Source organism: Felis catus, chromosome A3 (assembly GCF_018350175.1).
Source record: "Felis catus isolate Fca126 chromosome A3, F.catus_Fca126_mat1.0, whole genome shotgun sequence".
Taxonomy (NCBI): Eukaryota; Metazoa; Chordata; class Mammalia; order Carnivora; family Felidae; genus Felis; species Felis catus.
Genome location: NC_058370.1, coordinates 16,309,831 through 16,327,910, shown reverse-complemented (window position 1 = coordinate 16,327,910; position 18,080 = coordinate 16,309,831). Strand labels below are relative to the sequence as shown.

The 18,080-nt window shown below is 48.4% G+C and overlaps 1 protein-coding gene across 2 annotated transcripts; it reads left to right on the top strand.

The window, feature by feature from the left end:
- Positions 1 to 6,175: 6,175 nt before the first annotated feature.
- Positions 6,176 to 17,127, top strand: R3HDML (R3H domain containing like). 2 transcript variants are annotated; one of them, XM_003983453.4, is made up of 6 exons: positions 6,176 to 6,355; positions 7,117 to 7,419; positions 10,358 to 10,476; positions 10,600 to 10,732; positions 12,529 to 12,644; positions 16,995 to 17,127. In XM_003983453.4, the coding sequence occupies exons 2-6, from the start codon at positions 7,162 to 7,164 to the stop codon at positions 17,125 to 17,127; spliced, it is 759 nt and encodes a 252-aa protein (XP_003983502.1). In that variant the 5' UTR covers positions 6,176 to 6,355; positions 7,117 to 7,161. The 2 variants fall into 2 exon arrangements, with proteins under 2 accessions (XP_003983502.1, XP_019682028.1); XM_019826469.2 differs by having other exon boundaries at positions 6,181 to 6,355; positions 7,113 to 7,419.
- Positions 17,128 to 18,080: the final 953 nt, after the last annotated feature.

Here is an 18,080-nt window from a genome sequence, read left to right as displayed (position 1 = left end):
ATCTCTCAACCTAACCCCTTACACACTCTTACCCCGGGAGTCTTCCCTAACCTGCCTTTTTTTTTAGTTCTTCACACCCACCCAATTCCTGCCTGCCTCAGAGCCTTTGCCCAAGCCCGTCCGGTGCTTGTACTGGTGTCCCTGTCCCGACCCTGTGTCCCAGCTTCACCCCCAACTCATGTCTCTGCTTCTCCTTAATCATCACCTGTTGCTCACGTTTCAACTGGTAGAATGTCTTGAAAACTCTTAGGCCGTGACTCTTCTATACAAAGCTTAGAATCAGCTTGCCAACTTCCTCCAAAATAACTTGGAATTTTGGTTAAGTGCGTCCTGAAACTAGGGGTGCCTGGGTGGTTCAATTAGTTAAGTGCCTGACTCTTGATTTCAGCTCAGGTCATGATCTCAGGATTCGGGGCTCTGGGCTGACAGCACGAGGCCTGCTTGGGATTCTCTTTCTCCGCCCCTTCCCCACTTATGCTTTCTATCTCTCAAAAATAAATAAGTAAACTTTTTTTAAAAAGCTACATAAATTGCATAAAATAACTACGTAAAGGCTATTAAAATCATGTCCTTAAAAAAAAAAAAAGATGCTTTTGAGTCTAAAGTGTAATTTGGTGAGAACGGACAACATACTCAAGTTCACTAATAATGGCGTGATGTGTGTCACTGAAGATAGAGACACAAAACACACAGCGCCTTCCCTCAAAGCGCTTATTTGCCCATTGTCTTCCTTTTTATTGTATTTTATTTCATGAGAGAAGATCTTATTGGGCCCATTCTGCGGATGAGGAAACTGAGGCGCAGAGGAATTACATGACTTGCCTCGGGTCCTATAGCGAGGAAGTGGTGGAGTCCGACTCACGAATCTACTCACTGAATCAGTTTGGTCTATGGGTTTGGCGTGTTTGTGTGTGTCTGTTTGTGTGTTTGCACAGAGGGTGTGTTTCCATGGGCCCAGAGTGAAAAGCATCTATATTTGAATATGGATGTGCTATGGGGTTGAGTGGGAGTTTGCAGATGTGTCTGCTCTGTTGGATGGTGACTTCTGTCTGTGTTGATATTGGGGTCTTTGGTTATGTGTGTAGACTGCTGGGGATTTAGGTTGGGTGTATGGGGGAGAATGGATGTGTTGTTGGGGAGACAAGAATGGGATATTTCTGTTGGTATGTGTTTTTTCTTATGTAGGACTTTCATGTTATACTTGTTGAAAGAACTCTTTTACGTTAAACAAAGACTTTTTTAACCATATATAAGTCCAACTTTTATTTTATTTTTTATTTTTATTTTTTTTTTAATTTTTTTTTCAACGTTTATTTATTTTTGGGACAGAGAGAGACAGAGCATGCACGGGGGAGGGGCAGAGAGAGAGGGAGACACAGAATCGGAAACAGGCTTCAGGCTCTGAGCCATCAGCCCAGAGCCTGACGCGGGGCTCGAACTTCCGGACCGCGAGATCGTGACCTGGCTGAAGTCGGACGCTTAACCGACTGCGCCACCCAGGCGCCCCTAAGTCCAACTTTTAAAATTAAAGCATAACTTAATTTTAAGTGCTGAAATCTCAAGTATACAACTAGATGAAGTTTTACATACACACACCCTTGGATCCACCACTTGGATCAAAATAAAAGACAGGTGCAGCCCCTCAGTGGGAGCCCCCTCCTGCCCCCCTCGGTCAGTACCCCTCAGCGTAGCCTCTGTTCTGACTTCTGTTATCTTCCATTAGTGTTACCTGCTTTTGCGCAGTGTGTCAATGGAATCACACCGTGTTTCTGTTTGGGGAGGTTAACGGCTGGCTAACGTTGAACAAACTTTGGCTTGTGTGCTAACATGTATCACGCTGAATTTCTCCTAATAGCCAAATAAGGTAGTGTCTATTTATTGTTCCCATTTTATAGATGAGGAGACTAAGGTTTAGAAAGGGCTCAGAGCCAGGTCACGTGTCTGAAACCACAGCTCTGCTCCTTACCCACTGCTAGACCATCCTGCCCCCTCTTGGGTAACCTGCCAAGGAGGTGACACTGCTATCGGGCTGCAGAGAGAGCAGGAGGCCGACCTGGGAGCCCAGAGGTGCTTCTGAGTGTGATTTATTTTCTAAGGCGTGAGTTTCTCTGCATCTGTCATGAGGCCTTTCCGATTCTCCTTGCTGGGCCAGGAACTACCACCGGCAGCCGAACCACCGCTGTGCTGCAGAGACAAACCATGCCACAGGGGTCGAGTCCCAGCTCCCAGACTTATTTGCTGTGTGACTGTGGGCAAGTTGCCTCCCTCTTTGAGCCTCGCATCCTCTAACTATTAAAAGGAGATTAAAATCCTCATGCATGGTTAAGGTGGTAACAGATGGAGGATGTCATTGTATAAATGACTCCTGCTGTTATGTTCTTAAAAGCCTGTTTTATTGTAAAATAAAACGAATACAGAAAGTCACACAAAACAGAGAGGGAACCCAATAAAGCAAACCACTTGTAACCACCAGTCAGACCAAGAAATAGGAATCCCTCAAATGTCTCAGCCTGATCACAGTCTGACTTTGACAGTATTTCTTTGTGTTTCTTTATAGTTTTATTGCCCAAGTACACATCCCTAAAGACTATAGGTTAGCCTTGTCCATATTAAAAAATGTGTATCTTTTAAATCTCTACTGATTCCTCCCTCGTCCCTTGCATTTTCTTAATTTATCTTTTGGAAGAATCTGGAGCATTTGACCTGAAAAGTTTTGAAGAGTCTGGATCATCGCTATTATTTTTCACATGCATTGCCCTCCTTCTAGCTTCCTCCCTCTCCTTGGATTTGGAGTGATGCGGATCTGGGTTCCAGTCCCAAGTCTGCCAGTTGCCGTGTGACTTTAGACAAGTCACTTAACCTCTCTGAACCTCTTTCCTCAACTGGCAGATGAGGGACCTAAAAGCTCTCAGCCTCCTTCCTCGAATACCAGACTTCTGTCCTGCAGTCTACTCAAAAGCAACTTTACAGGATGAGGGATCAGAGACCTGGCTCTGGAATCCAGTTTCCACTGGCACTAGCTGTGTGAACTTGGGCAAATTGCTTGACCTCTCTGAGTTTTCACTTCCTAGTCTATAGAACGGGGATTCTGATACCTCACCCAAGAAACTGGAGCCCGGCTTAGATAAGATCAGGCCCCTAAAGCATTTAGTGCCCGGCACCTAGTATGTGCTAATCACGGTTGACCGCTGTTGCTATTGTTGTTAGCTGCTCTTAGGGCTACCATATATTGACCGCTTACTCTGTGTCAAGTGTCTTCAGATGTGCTAACTCATTTTATCCTCACAACAGTGCTGTGAGGCAGCCCCATTTTATAGATGAGGAAATTGGGGCACAGAAAGGTTAAGTAACTTGCCCACCATCGCACAGATGGTAAGCCACGAACCTGGGTGTCTAGATCCAGAGCTGTGCTGGTAGCCACTGAGCCCTACTGCCTCAAATACGACTACTCTCTGGAAGAATTTCCCTTTGCTTGCCCAAGCCCAGAGAGAATTACGACAGGGAGGAGGGTGACGTAGTAGCTGAATCCAGCTGGTAAAATCCAGAGGTGAGAAGGTGTTCTTACCCTAAAATGAGATCCCGGCCCAGGACGTTAATCTGGGCCATCCCTGGTTATTTCCTGCCCCACCCCTATCGTTTTGATCTACTGAAAACCTGCCGAAGGGGGCGCGGGAACAGGTTCAGACCAGGAGGACAGCAGAGACGTTCCCACCCGGTGGAGCGGCCTGGGGGTGTTGCTGTGTGTTTGCCCGGTGCAATTTTCTGGGTTTCTGTGGATGTGTGAATGTGTGTGGTAGGAGATGATGCTTTTGTATGTGGAGCTGTCTGTCTGTGTCTCTGCGCGGAGGCAGCGTGGCCAGCCTGCCCGGGCACCTGACCCATCTGTGCCACCCACTGGATGTGTGACCCCAGGCAAGTGACTCACCTCTTTGTGACTTAGCTGCCATGTGCATATAAAAATGGATATGATGACAATATTAGTACCTACCTGATAGAGTTTTTCTGAAGATTCAATGAGCTCATCCAAGTAAGTGCTTAAAATAGTGCCGAGCACTGAGATAGGAGCAAGTATGGATGGCTTATATGTTTTCACAGGACTAAATGTGTAAAGGGTGAGTTCCTGTATATTTATGCAAGGGCACCCAAGGGGGCACAGTAGAAAGGATCTAAGGGGATGGGGGATTGAGCCGTCTCTGTGGTTTGTAGGAGGAGGATGCGCTTGCGGGAGTGTGTATATGCAGGTGCGTGTGGTGTGTGCCCAGGGGAGGCATGTGCATTCTGTAAACGTGTGAGGATGTTCACTGCAGAGTCCCCATTACCACACAAATAAGCTCCCGGCCCTAGGACAAGTCCCTGAGGCTCTGTGTGCCTCAGTCTCCCCAGCTGTGCCATGGGTGGGGTTACTGCCTCAAAGGCTGCTGTGAAAACCAGTGAACCGTGGATGTGAAGCTCCACTTGTGTGCAAGCCATAGAAGAAGGTCCGTTGAGCGTGCTGACAGAGGGGGGCATAATGGTTGGCACTCCTGGGTCTGTAAGGGCCAAGGCTGTTCGCGTGTGCCTACCCTGGGCTGCAGAGATCCCCCTGGGTGCTGTGGGTCCCAGCCTGCCATAGGCGGGTAAGCCCTCAGTCCAGCTTTTTTCATGGGACATCTGAGGCCCAGAGAAGGATAGGACCTTACCTCAGGACACACAGCACTCTGGAGGCAGAGATGGGGCTAGATTGGAGCCCAGCCCCCTTGTCTTTCTGGCACGGTGGTGAAAGCCTGTCCCAGACAGGGCCAGCACCCCCAGCCCTCACTGCCTCGGCCTGCCCCACCTCCCCCAGCGTCCAGCAGGCAGCCACTCCGGCAGGAAGATGTGTGCTTTGGCAGCAGGCATGGTCTGGGCCGGGAGGCTGAGGCTGGGTGGCTGCCGAGGGCGGGAATGCCATGTGTCTGGGGAGAACCCCAGCCCCCAGCGCTCCATTGCCACCTGGCTCAGCTGGGGACCCCAACATTGAGTCCTGGGGATTCTCAGAGGTCACTGGAAGAGGAGGCTGAAGGCTTACAAATGCTTCGACTTTGGGTGTTTTTATAGAACCTCTTTCCTGTAAGTCTACTGTCTCCATTACAAAAGTATTGCTTGTTACTTGTGAAGAATACAAGTAATCAGAGAGGAGAAATTAAACTCCTGTCTTAACCTAGAAATACAGCAACTCAGAGACCAAAGGGGCTTTGACAACACACACGTGCACATGCCTGTATAGACATCTGCATGCTGGTGCATGTGTCTGTGCAAGCACACACACACACGCATACGTGCGCACACACACATGCACACACACACACGCACAGAGCACACGCTGTGTACCGGCATAGTTCTGAGCGCTCCACAATGTTAATTTGTTTTATCTTCACAACGGTGCTAGAAGGTAGGTACCATTATTACTCCCATTTTACAGACGAGGCACAGAATGACTGAGTAACTTGCTCAAGGACACCCAGTTAGTGAGCGAAATAATGGGGATTTGAACCCAGATCCATCGCTTAATTCATTAGGCTGCATGGTGCTCTGTTCGAGTGGCATGCTAGTGAACATCCTCCCGGGCTCTTTCTCTGGGCTTCGATGTTGGTTTGGTTTAAAAAAAATAGCATCCTTAGAAACAAACAAAGAAACCCAGAAAATGGCATCCTTTTTACATACTAACAGGGCTCTGGGGTCAGACTTGGATTTGAATCCTGTCTCTATTGCAGACGGCTGGCTTGGCTTGGGGCTCGTCCCTTCATCTCTTGGGCTCAGTTTCTTCACCTGTTAAATGGGGAGCTATAGTATCTGCTTCTGAGGGTTGGCTGAACTTGTGTGTGTAAAGCACTCAGCCCAGGCCTGGCATATAGTAGGTGCTCATTAGATGGGACCAAGTTAATTGCCTACTCTGAGGCTGGACGGCTTCGTAGGGAAAACAGTCAAAGAATACTCTCCCAAAGCAAGGTGGCCTTAATGTTGGGGTCCGGAAGGCAGAGAAAAGCCTCTGTCTCTGGGGTTTCTAAGGTAGGAGTGCTATTTCCTCCTGGAGTCCCTGCCATTGTCACATCCCTACCCCAACCAGCAGCTCAGCCCAGCCCTGCACACCCCAGGTGGAAGCAGGAAGAGCAGAGGCGCCAGAGGGCGGGAGAGGAAAGCCCACAAACGGGCAGGCGGAGCCTCGGTCCAAGCCTGGCCTGGCTGGAAGGGGAGGGGGCTGTGGGGCCCGGACGTCAGATGCCATCAGCTCCCAGGGGACCGTTAAAGTCGCCGCGCTGCCAGGCGGGCCAGGGTGTCTGCAGAGGTCCCTGCCTCCTCGACGCCCGCTGCAACCCGCCTGGGCTGCCCGGCCTGGGTACGCGCCCCTGGGAAGCCTGCTGCGTGGTCGCCCGCACGCACGCCTCTCTCTGGCTGTCTTCTCTTTAACTGCTTTCTCCCTCGTCTTCTCTGTTCTTCTTTCCCCTGTCAGAATTTCTCCCTCTGCTTCTGTCTCTCCCATGCTCTTTCTCTTTTCCCCCGTCACTGTCTCCCGTTCTCTCCTTATCTTTCCACCTTCCAATTTCCTTCACCCTTGTTCTCTTTTTTTCAGACGGCTCTTGGGTCTCTTCTCGTTTTTCTTCCTCTCTGCTTCTCTTTTTCTCTGCCTCATCCTCCTCCATCTCCTCTGCCACCCGATTCTTCCTGTGTCTCACTCTCAACCCCCAAAACACAGCAATTCAGGGATGACAGGGCCTGGCAGTATGCCCCGGGGAAGGTTGGCCCTGCCCTCTGAGGGCATCGATGGAGCCCACTGGGAGCAGGATTGGTGAAGAGGGTGTCCGGGCTGGAGAGGACAGGTGTCTGTCTCCTGGGCTCATGGGATGGGACCCTGGCTGTGATGCCAGCTCCATCTGTGTCACACGGCCTGATCAGGATTAGCTGCTGTCCGGGCATGTCCCTCCATCGCCCGATCCACTGAGTCCACTGGGGTGGGAAGGACAGGGTGTGGGGGCATCAGGACTAGAGCTGAGTCAGGAGATCTTTGCCAAGTTCCCAGGGGTTAGTTAGCACCCTCGGGGTGGCAGTGCTGGAGAACGCTCAGGGTTTGGTGCCCTCGTGCCCACCCCCTCCAGGCAGCCGGCGCTGACTGCACGAGGTGACGCGTGACCCTTCCAGCCAGCTATGCCCCTGCTGCCCAGCACCGTGGGCCTGGCAGGCCTGCTCTTCTGGGCAGGCCAGGCAGTGAACGCCTTGATGCCCAATGCCACCCTGGCACTGGCCCGGACCGAGGGCACAGTCGTGTGGCCCCTGAGTGGCCTGGGGGTGCCCCGCTACCGGCGGAAGCGCCACATCTCTGCCCGGGACATGAGTGCCTTATTGGATTATCACAACCACATCCGGGCCAGTGTGCACCCACCTGCGGCCAACATGGAGTATATGGTGAGTTCCCGTGCCTTCCCCTGTGCCCTTTCCAGCAAATGTCAGTCAACTCAGTGTATTCTGGAAGGGCTGGACCACTTGCCAGCCTGGCCCCACTAGCCAGTATCTCGGTGTCTGGGTCCTGTGCAAAGGGCAGGAATTACTCTCCCCATTTGATAGATGAGGACACTAAGGCCATGCGCACAGGTTGTCTTGGGAAGTGGGGTCAGCAGACTGCTGTTTATGGGGCATCCACTGTGTGCCTGCACCTCACCTACACATAACCCTGAGGGTTCTCCTCTGCCTTCAACGTGGAGATTGCAGTCTCCTTTATCCAAATAAGGAAACCGAGAGGCAGAGATTTGCCAAAGGTCATCTGGTTGGGATTCTAACCCAGGTCAGCCTGCTGCGAAAGGTTGTGGTCTTAACCAACACCATACCTTGCCCAAGGATTTTGGCTCCCTGCTGGGGTCTGCAGGGGGTGGGTGGCTGGAGAGGTCCATGCTATTGTCTCTTTGCGGCAGGGGTCTGATGGACACTCACAGACTGTACTCAGCAGGCCTGTGGGGGGAGAGTTTGGAGCAGCGGGGACTGGTACCTGGGGTCTCAAGCTGAAGAAAACTGGCAGCTGAGCGGCTGAAGAAGCTGAGAGATGTTCCCTTAAGGAGGCAGGACCAGGGGCTGTCACCCCAGCCCCGCAGAAGCCAGACTCTCAGAGTGGAGGAGGGGACCTTTCTCTTTATCACAGTCCCTCCCCCAGGACCTTTGTCTCAAACCAGCCTGGAGAGATAGGCTTCTAGCCCACCCACAGATTTCTTTACAGAAAGAGATGGCCAGTCTCCCCGCTCCAAGACAAACATGTGCTTCTCAACAGCCTGAAAATCCCTATGCTTTTGCAATGTGTCCATTCACTTAGGTAGTAACGGCTGCTCAGAGGTAGGCAGTACGCTAAGCCTCATGGAGATGCTGAGAACAGGATGGAAAAGGTGTCTTCCCTCATGGGGATGATAGAAAACAAACATCCACAACATAACAAATGGGTAATACAATGTCAAGTAGGCATAAGGTGTTGGGGAAGGGCGGGGATAGGAACCAGAACAGCAAGCAGCTAGAGGTGGGGGAGTCATTTATTTGTTCATTGACTGACTCATGCATTTATTAGCACAGGGGCTGGCACACGGAAGGTCCTCCATTTTTCAAACAATGACACATTTATTGTGCACCAGCGTGTGTGTAAGGCACTCATCCCAACGAGTGTTTAATTGTTGCATGCGTGGTGGAACAGAGAGAGTGAAACAGCTCACCATGGACCCCAGCAGGGTCAGTGAATGTGGGTTTGATGTTAGCATGCTCTTTCCCTCATTTTACCCCTTTGGGGCACGAAAGAAACATTCCTCTGCATTCCCTAAGAGTGCCAGTTGGACAACCCTGGAAACATGTTTGGACCCCTCTCTTGCTATCCCTGTGGCTTCTTCACTAGCTGCCTTCTGCCCGCAGGACAGGCATCTGACTAAGCATCCTTTGCCCAAGGAATCCTTTCTCTCCCACAGCCTCCCCAAAAGTTCCCGTCGCCTGTTTCACATGCTCACACCCACCGGGATCGTAATGATTGTTTAATGTCTCATTTCCTTGCTAGACTGTCGGTTCTGGGTGCCTAGAAATATTGTTCAGTATTTGCTGAGTGAACAAATATGATGAATGAATGAATAGTATCTCAGAGAATCCTAGGAAGTCAGAGTGGAAGGAAACTGGTATTTTTCTAAAAAAGTGGTCCTTTTTCAAGTTATAAAACTTGCGGCAGTCACACATTGGAAAATTACGAAGCTGTTGGGAGGGAGGAGGGGGTTATTCTTTATGTGTTGATGTGGAATAGCCACTAAGATAATCTGTTTGGTTGAGCAAAAGCAGCCAGGAACCTGATAGAAGGTCTGGTTAGCTGCCATTTGTCAACAAAATGTATAACTTTTATATTAAATACAATTATATATTTATATACATTTATATAATTATATATACTTATATAATTATATGTATTATATATAATCATATATTTTACATATAATTATATAATTATATGTATGCATGTATATTCATGTATATATACTTGTACATGTATAGAGTGTTTCTGGAGGAGGAAGCCTCTATGGGGCAGGACAGGTGGGGGAGGAAGTCGAGGATTAAGATGAGAAACTTTCGGGGCGCCTGGGTGGCGCAGTCAGTTAAGCGTCCGACTTCAGCTCAGGTCACGATCTCGCGGTCCGTGAGTTTGAGCCCCGCGTCGGGCTCTGTGCTGATAGCTCAGAGCCTGGAGCCTGTTTCCGATTCTGTGTCTCCCTCTCTCTCTGCCCCTCCCCCGTTCATGCTCTGTCTCTGTCTCAAAAATAAATAAACATTACAAAAAATTAAAAAAAAAAAAAGATGAGAAACTTTCTACTTTTCCTCCTTTAGGCATCTCACATATTAAATTTGTGCATGTTTTCACTATTCAGGAAAAAAAAAACCTTTTGAACTCAAAATGCTTAATGTTAAAATAAACACATTTTAAAAATACAATAAATAAAATAATAAACCGGTTCCCTCCCCATCACCCTGGGCTCAGTCACTTCCAGGGACTGCTAGGAACTCCCGCACAAACACCACAGAGCCCGCTCAGAGCCGAGAGCCCCCAGCCTGAAGTCCAGTGGCAGGAGTGGGGGTGGGTACCAGACGAGGAGTGGGAGGTCAGGGTGGATCTTGGCTCTGGTGTGGACTTGCTGTTGACCTTGACGTCATAGGCCTTCTCTGACTCTTAGTTTTCTGATTTGTCCAGTGGATTTGGTGCAGGGTTCCAAGCAGATGGAGGAGAAACAGGACCAGGACAATGCCCATCTCAGGACACCGCTGGGATAGCGGTTCCCCCTCCTCCCCGCCCACGCCGGTGCCCCGGCCCCAGGGAAGTTCATGGCCTTTCTTTCCCCAGGTCTGGGACGAGCGGCTGGCCAGGTCTGCCGAGGCCTGGGCCACCCAGTGCATCTGGGCCCACGGGCCCTCACAGCTGATGAGACACGTGGGCCAGAACCTGTCCATCCATTCTGGCCGGTGAGTGACCTTTTTCCCTTCGTCCTCTCGGTCACTCGATGAGGTCACGGAGCACAGTGGTGGTGGCAGGGTAGCTCCTCCATTCCCCAGCCAGTGTACCTTCCATCTGCTCTGCCTCCCCAGGTACCGCTCGGTGGTGGACCTCGTCAAGTCTTGGTCTGAGGAGAAGCGGCATTACTCGTTTCCGGCCCCCAGGGACTGTCGCCCACATTGCCCCTGGCGCTGCAGCGGCCCTGTCTGCTCCCACTATACCCAGGTACCCCTTTGTTGGGAGGAAGGGCCGAGGGAGAACAAATCCTGGGAGCCTAGAAGAAGAAGAATGTGGTGGGACAGAAATTAGAAATAGACCAGAGGGGGTGCCTGGGTGGCTCAGGTGGTTAAGCGTCTGACTTCAGCTCAGGTCATGATCTCTGGGTTCGTGAGTTCGAGCCCCCGTGTTGGGCTCTGTGCTGACAGCTTGGAGCCTGGAGCCTGCTTCAGATTCTGCTTCCCTCTCTCTCTGCTCCTTGCCTGCTTGTATTCTCTCTCTCAAAAATAAATAAATAAACATGAAAAAAATAAATAAATAGGACAGAGGCCCTATGGACTTCCTCTCACACAATAAGCATATTCCTGGAAGGTTGTGTGTATGTTGAACTGAGCTAATTGCATCTTGCGTTGAGTGTCTTGTGTGGGCCCGACCAGATTGTTTGACCCCCAAAATGGAGATGTGTGGTCGGACGAGTTCAAGAATGCTTTTGAATTCAATAGGTCCAAACACTTTCTAGTATATTCTAAGAACCCCACTATCTTAAAAAAGTGGTAAAATAAAATGACAAAATTGTAGTATATTTTTAAAAAAAAAATTTTTTTTTTCAACGTTTATTTTTGGGACAGAGAGAGACAGAGCATGAACGGGGGAGGGGCAGAGAGAGAGGGAGACACAGAATCGGAAACAGGCTCCAGGCTCTGAGCCATCAGCCCAGAGCCTGACGTGGGGCTCGAACTCATGGACCGCGAGATCGTGACCTGGCTGAAGTCGGACGCTTGACCGACTGCGCCACCCAGGCGCCCCAATTGTAGTATATTTTGAGTGCTAATATTGAATATGTTACCACTTGTTACACATAAAAATATAATGCCATGTAATGTAGGAAATGGGACCGAAAATTCCCATCACAGGACCAATATTTTCTTTTTCTTCTTTTTTCTTTTCTTTTCTTTTTGAGAGAGAGAGAAAGAGAGGGAGAGAGAGAGTATGCATGAGTGGGGAAGAAGGGCAGAGGGAGAGAGAGAAAGAATCTTAAGCACTGAGTGTGGAGCCTGACTCGGGGCTTGATCCCACAACCCTGGGGTCATGCCCTGAGCTGGAATCATGAGTCAGACGTTCAACTGACTGAGCCACCCAGGTGCCCCAGGACCAATATTTTCTTTCAGTCTGTCTATCTCTCTGTGACTCATTTGGAATTAATGTCAAAACTCTACATTGGAGACCCTCTAGGAAATATGAGGCCTAGACAATGTCCTTCCTGATATCCCAGAGGACATTATTGCCTTCACTTTACCAAAGAAACTGAGGTGCGGAGTGGTGAAATGACTTGGTCAAAGCCACACACTAGTGATGCTGAGATTCTGATCCAAGGCTGTTTAACTCTAAAGTTTGTGTTTTAACTCTAACACAATAATGATTTTCAAGCGGTAGTTACTAGGAAACAAAGAAAGAATATTAATAGAACAGTATAGAAAATATTAGCATATGTCACACATGAAAATATTAAATATGGGTTCACAAAACTTGTGTTCCAGCTGTGTGTGTGTGTGTGTGTGTGTGTGTGTATTTTGTGCACTAACAATTGGAAATTCATTCCTTACTGTTGGTTGTAGTAAAAAAACAAAAACCTTGAGAAACATTATAGCACAATGTGTCTCCAGGAACAGGAGGCAGATGGCTTCCCCAGAAAGACCTCACGTAATGCCCACACCCTGAACCACAGCCAGGAGCCTCCCCGTGCCAAGGGGCCTGGGCCCCCCTGAGTTCTTCTCTAAGCCTCCCCTGTCATTGTCCTTCCTCAGATGGTGTGGGCATCCTCCAATCGGCTGGGCTGTGCCCTCCACACCTGTGGCAGCATCAACGTCTGGGGCAACACTTGGCGTCAGGCAGTGTACCTGGTCTGCAACTACGCCATTAAGTAAGTGCAGCCCCCAGGCAGGGGGCCGTGGGGCACAGGGGTGGACCCTGAAGGTGGAATGGGCAGAATTCAAAGAAACCTCAATACCATACAACTTGGTAGTTTTAGAGTCAATTGATAATTCTTTTTCTTTACCCAAATTGCAAAAGTGATTGGGAGACAGAGGACCAAGTCAGGTGGCTAGGCAGCCGCGCTGATGAAGTCAATAGCAGAGAAAGTGGTTGAGATGTGCCAGGCAAGCAAGCTTGCAAATAGCTCACTCTCAAATTGGACCTGCACACCGATTGACTGGGGACACCTAACAACTGCAGTCCTCTTCCAGTAAGTGCATTGCTGGCCCCTCCAAGCTCGTCACAGGAACAGAGTAACCGAGAACACACGCTCCCTGCAGCCAGGCAGATCCCAAGGGAAAGAAAGGAAGGCTAGAACGAGCACACTCAGTTCCTTCCTCCAGACTCTCCCATCAGCTTGGTGGGAGGGAGGTCACAAGTGGCCTTCGTATGTAAGCCTCTTGGAAACATGCAGAAAGAGGAATGGAAGTTACAGCCGACTTACACTATACAAATTTGCCAACATTGCAGACTCTCATATAAAAACAAGAACAGGGGCACCTGGGTGGCTCAGTTGGTTAAGCATCTGACTTTGGCTCAGGTCCTGATCTCATGGCTTGTGAGTTTGAGCCCTGAGTCAGGCTCTGTGCTCACAGCTCGGAGCCTGAAGCCTGGTTCCGATTCTGTGTCTCCTTCCCTCTCTGCCCTCCCCGGCTCATGCTCTGTCTCTCTCTCTTTCAAAAAACTAAGTAAACATTAACTAACTAAATAAATAAATAAAAACAAGAACAAATTCTAAGTAAGCATAATATTTAGAATTTCAAAATCACATGCTGATAATCACCTTTTACTCTCAAATAGTCCTTAGCCATTTACAAAATATTTTCATCTCGTTATCTCATTGAAGAGATGAAAGAGAAAGAAGGAAGAAAAAATGAGAGTGATACTGGGAAACTTTTTTCCTTTTTTAAAAGAGTAAGAAATTGAGGATCAGGGAGGTTAAGTAACTTACAAAAGTCACAAAGCCAGGAGGTAGCAAAGCTGTTTGAAACACAAGTCTTGATTTCAAGTCCTATGTTCTTTTTTGTTTTTCAGTTTATTTTTGAGAGAGAGAGTTAGAGAACAAGCTGCAGAGAGAGAGGGAGACAGAATCCCAAGCAGGCTCCATGCTCTCCAAGCACAGAGCCCAAAGCAGGGCTCAAACTCACACAACATGATATCACCACCTGAGCCGAAATCAAGTCGGAAGCCCAACCAACTGGGCTACCCAGGTGCTCCTCAAGTCCTATGTTTTGTCTACTACATTATTCTGATATTCTGGAAGTCATTGGTAGCCTGAACACAAATTCTCAAGCCCTTTACCTGTTAACGGTGACATCTATGAACAAAGTATCAGCCCAGCTTTATCAGACACAAAAACACAAAGCAAATTTCGTTACAAATGGCTTAAGGGGCTGTTCCAATTTGCTGATACATCAAACTTTTGCAGCATTAACAGCATAATTGTTAAGATTTTTATTATCTGGAGTCAAGGCTGTCAGGGTTCAAATTTGTGATTTAACTTCACTTCTCCATGCCTGTTTCTCCACTTGCAAAATGAGAATAAAATAGTACCTACTCGTTATTACTGAGAGAAGTAAATGATTTGACCCAAGTAACACCCCCGGGCTCATGATAATGTCAGAATATATGTTGATGCTTACTGCTGCGACCACATCTGGGTTTAATGTCCAGCTCTACCATGTGCATATGAGGACTTTGGATAAGGCATTTCATCTCTACAGGCCTCACTCTCCTCTTTTAAAAGAGGGCTAATCCTGGGGGAAGTTGGGTAGCTCAGTTGATTAAGAGTCTGACTTCGGCTCAGGTCATGGTCTCACATCTCACGAGTTTGAGCCCCGCATTGGGCTCTCCACTCTCATCGCAGAGTCTGCTTTGAATCCTCTGTCTCCCTGTCTCTCTCTCTCTCTCTGCCCCTAAATAAAATAGGGCTAATCCTACTTACCTCACAGAGCATCACAGCACATAGTTGCCCACAGTACATGCTTAGTAAATGGTGGCCACGATTATAACTAGGTTATAAACTCTTCGAAATAGACCTAATTCATTTCTATATCCTTTTACTACAATGATTTCAACCCCCTTTTTTAAAAGCAGAACTTTTTCCCCAGTGGTTAAATTAAATAAAAAAAAAAAGAATGACTTTTGTTCCATCACCCCCAGGTGTCCCCACCACACCCCCCCCCCACCGCCCCCAAACTTCCAGAAGCACCTTTTGAAAACTATGGACTCACAGCATTCGGCACAAGTCTTGGTGCCCTATAGCTGCTCCTGAAGTGTTTGTTGAATGAATAAGTGAGTGAACTCCATATAAAACCAGAAATGCATACTTTTCTAAGCACTTTGGCTGACTTTATTTACAGTCGTTCAACAAGCACTTTTGGAGATAAAAGGTATCCTTTCTGCCCACAATGAGTATTCATATGAAGTGCGAGAAAATAAGGCAAAGTTAACAGTGGCGAGATGATGAGGCAGTCATGAGCAAGAGCTAGGGAATGATTTTAGGCCTTGAGAAGAGGAGGGAGAAAAGAAAAATCTGTGGGCTGGGATGGGGAAGAGTGGGTATGTAAGTTGGATCTGTTGGAGCAGTCTGGAACACCTGCCCAAAAGCTGCACATGTGCTTCTGTGAGCTGGGGGTCAGCCAACTATGGCTCATGGCCAAAATCTTGCGTGCTGCTAGTTTTTGTAAATAAAGGTTTATTGAAACACAGCCACACCATTTATTTACATATTATCCAGGGCTGGTTTCAAAGCAGTAGAGATAGACAGCCCACAAACCCTAACATATTTACTATCTGGCCCTTTATCTGAAAAAAATTGCCAACCCTGGGGCATCTGGGTGGGTCAGTTGGTTAAGTGTTTGACTCTTGATTTCAGCTCAGGTCATGATCTCACAGTCATGAGATCAAGCCCCACATGGAGCTCTGCACTGACAATGCGGAGCCTGCTTGGGATTCTCTCTCCCTCTACCGCTTCCCGGTTCATGCATGCCCACATGCGCGCATTCTCTCTCTTTCTCAAAATAAATAAATAAACATTAAAAAAAAAATTGTCGACCCCTGCACAGGCAATGGGAAGCCACTAAAAGTTTTTGAGCAGGAGAAAGTGATGAAAGTGGTTTGTTTGTTTTTAACAGCTTTATTGAGATACAATTCACATACCATACAACTCACCCATTTGAAGTGTACAGTTCAATGGGTTTTGGTATATTGTTACATTATTAATTTTTTTTAAATATGTGTAACATAAGATTTGCCATTTACCATTTATCATTTAAGCATACAGCTCAGTGGCATTAGTTACATTCACAATGCTGTGCAACCATAACCATTATCTGCTTCCCAAACTTTTTCATCATCCCAAAGAGAAATTCTGTAAACACTGAACAATCAACTCCCTATCCCACTTCCTCCAAAAAGCCATCATGGTCTCTTGAAAGGACTAACTCAGGAGCACGTAGGATGGATTTGGGATCCGGCTGTTGAAGAAACGGACAGCAGTGGCCATGATGAGGCTTCAAGGGCATGTGCCCCCATGATTGAATTATACTCGTCATCTGATTATTCTAGCTTCTATTTGCACAGCACTTTTGAAGGTCATAAAGTGTTCACACATTTTTGCAGATACCATTTTATTTATTCATTCATTCATTCATTCATTCATTCATTCATTTTGAGAGAGAAGGAGGGGCGGGGAGGGGCAGAGAGAGAGAGAGAGAGAGAGAGAAATCTCATACAGGCACTGTCAGTGCAGAGCCTGACGCAGGGCTTGATCTCACCATGGCGAGATCCTGACCTGACCCAAAAATCAAGAGTCGGACACTCAACTGACTGAGCCACCCGGGTGCCCCTCATTTCTTTATTTTATTCAGAAGAAACGAGGTGGTTTATTCTGTTACCAGCTGGGCAGAATCCCGGACCAGAACTCAGAGCTGCCTGAGTCAGGGATGGGAGGTGGGGTGGAGGAAATAAGAAACCCAACACTTACTGAAGAGTCGCTTATTCGCCAGGCTTGGTGTTGGGTGCATGCACACAGGGCTCCCTTATTTGATCTTTGCTGCATCCCAGTGAGAGAGAGGAGTCTTCTCTTGGTTTTATAGATGAAGAGACCAAGGCTTACAGACGTGACTTGCCCAAGGTCCCATAGCCAGTCAGTGGCGGTGCTGGGATTTGGAAACCTGTGTGAACGTTGCTCACATAACTCTCTGTCCCCATCTCCTTGGGACCTTTTCTCTTCCAGGGGCAACTGGATTGGCGAGGCACCATACAAGATGGGGCGGCCGTGTTCTGCCTGTCCCCCAAGTTACCAAGGCACCTGCAGTAGCAACATGTGTTTCTCTGGACTCAAATCCAATAAGCTTCTGTGGTTCTAAATTTCCCCCGGGCCCTGGCGGCGCCTCTGGCCTCCTCCAGAGGATTGCTTCCCAAAGACCAGGTCAAAGAATAATTGTTTTTTTAAAGGACATAATTGGGCTCACTCCACTGATCTGAATTTTCCCTCCTGACTCCTTCCATTCCCAAAATGTCCAGCATGTGCCTGAAGAAAACAACCTTTTTTCTTTCTTTCTTTTCTTTCTTACAGCTTTCTTCTCTCCAACTTCCGGGAAAGAGGCCCATATCTTTCATTGACTCAGTGCTCAGAGAGCCAGGGCTAGATGGGGCTGCCTGGCCAACTCTCAGGTCCCAAACCCACAGGTCTTTGTCCATCCAGTGAAGGGTATTTCTGAAACGATCTTTAGCCTGAAACCCACTTTCATCCACTCAGTAACAGCCAAACTTTGAGGACTGAGGCTCAGAGGAGGGTGTGACCTACTGATGGCTTCACACTTTGTCTGCAAGGGCACCCAGCTGGGAGCTCAGGTCCTGACATGCCCTACAGGCTGTCTGACTCCTCTCTGAGTGCCCAGATGGAGTGCAAAACCAAAGCTCAGCCCATGCCGCCTGAGAGAATTGTCTTCTCCTGAGCCTTTTTCTCTACCACTCCACATGTTGGTCTGTCTATCTCTCTCTCTCTCTCCCCCACATCCCATAGAGCCTCATTCTCATTCCCATAAACCATTTCCCCTCTCCCTGCCCCACTCCACCCAGATATCATAACACACAAAAGTCCTTTTGTTTCCAGAGATAGTAAAATCTCCCCCACAGACCTTGCCCTCCAGCTGGGGACCACTCCCTGCCTGACCAGAGAACACTCCATTCAAAGACCTGGATGGAAAAAACAGCCCCTTTCCCTAGACTCCTTACATCGTGCTGAATGGAGTGAGTTTTCTTCCCACTGGTCATTCCCACCTAGGCCACGACCTGTGCATGCCAACACCTCTCCACC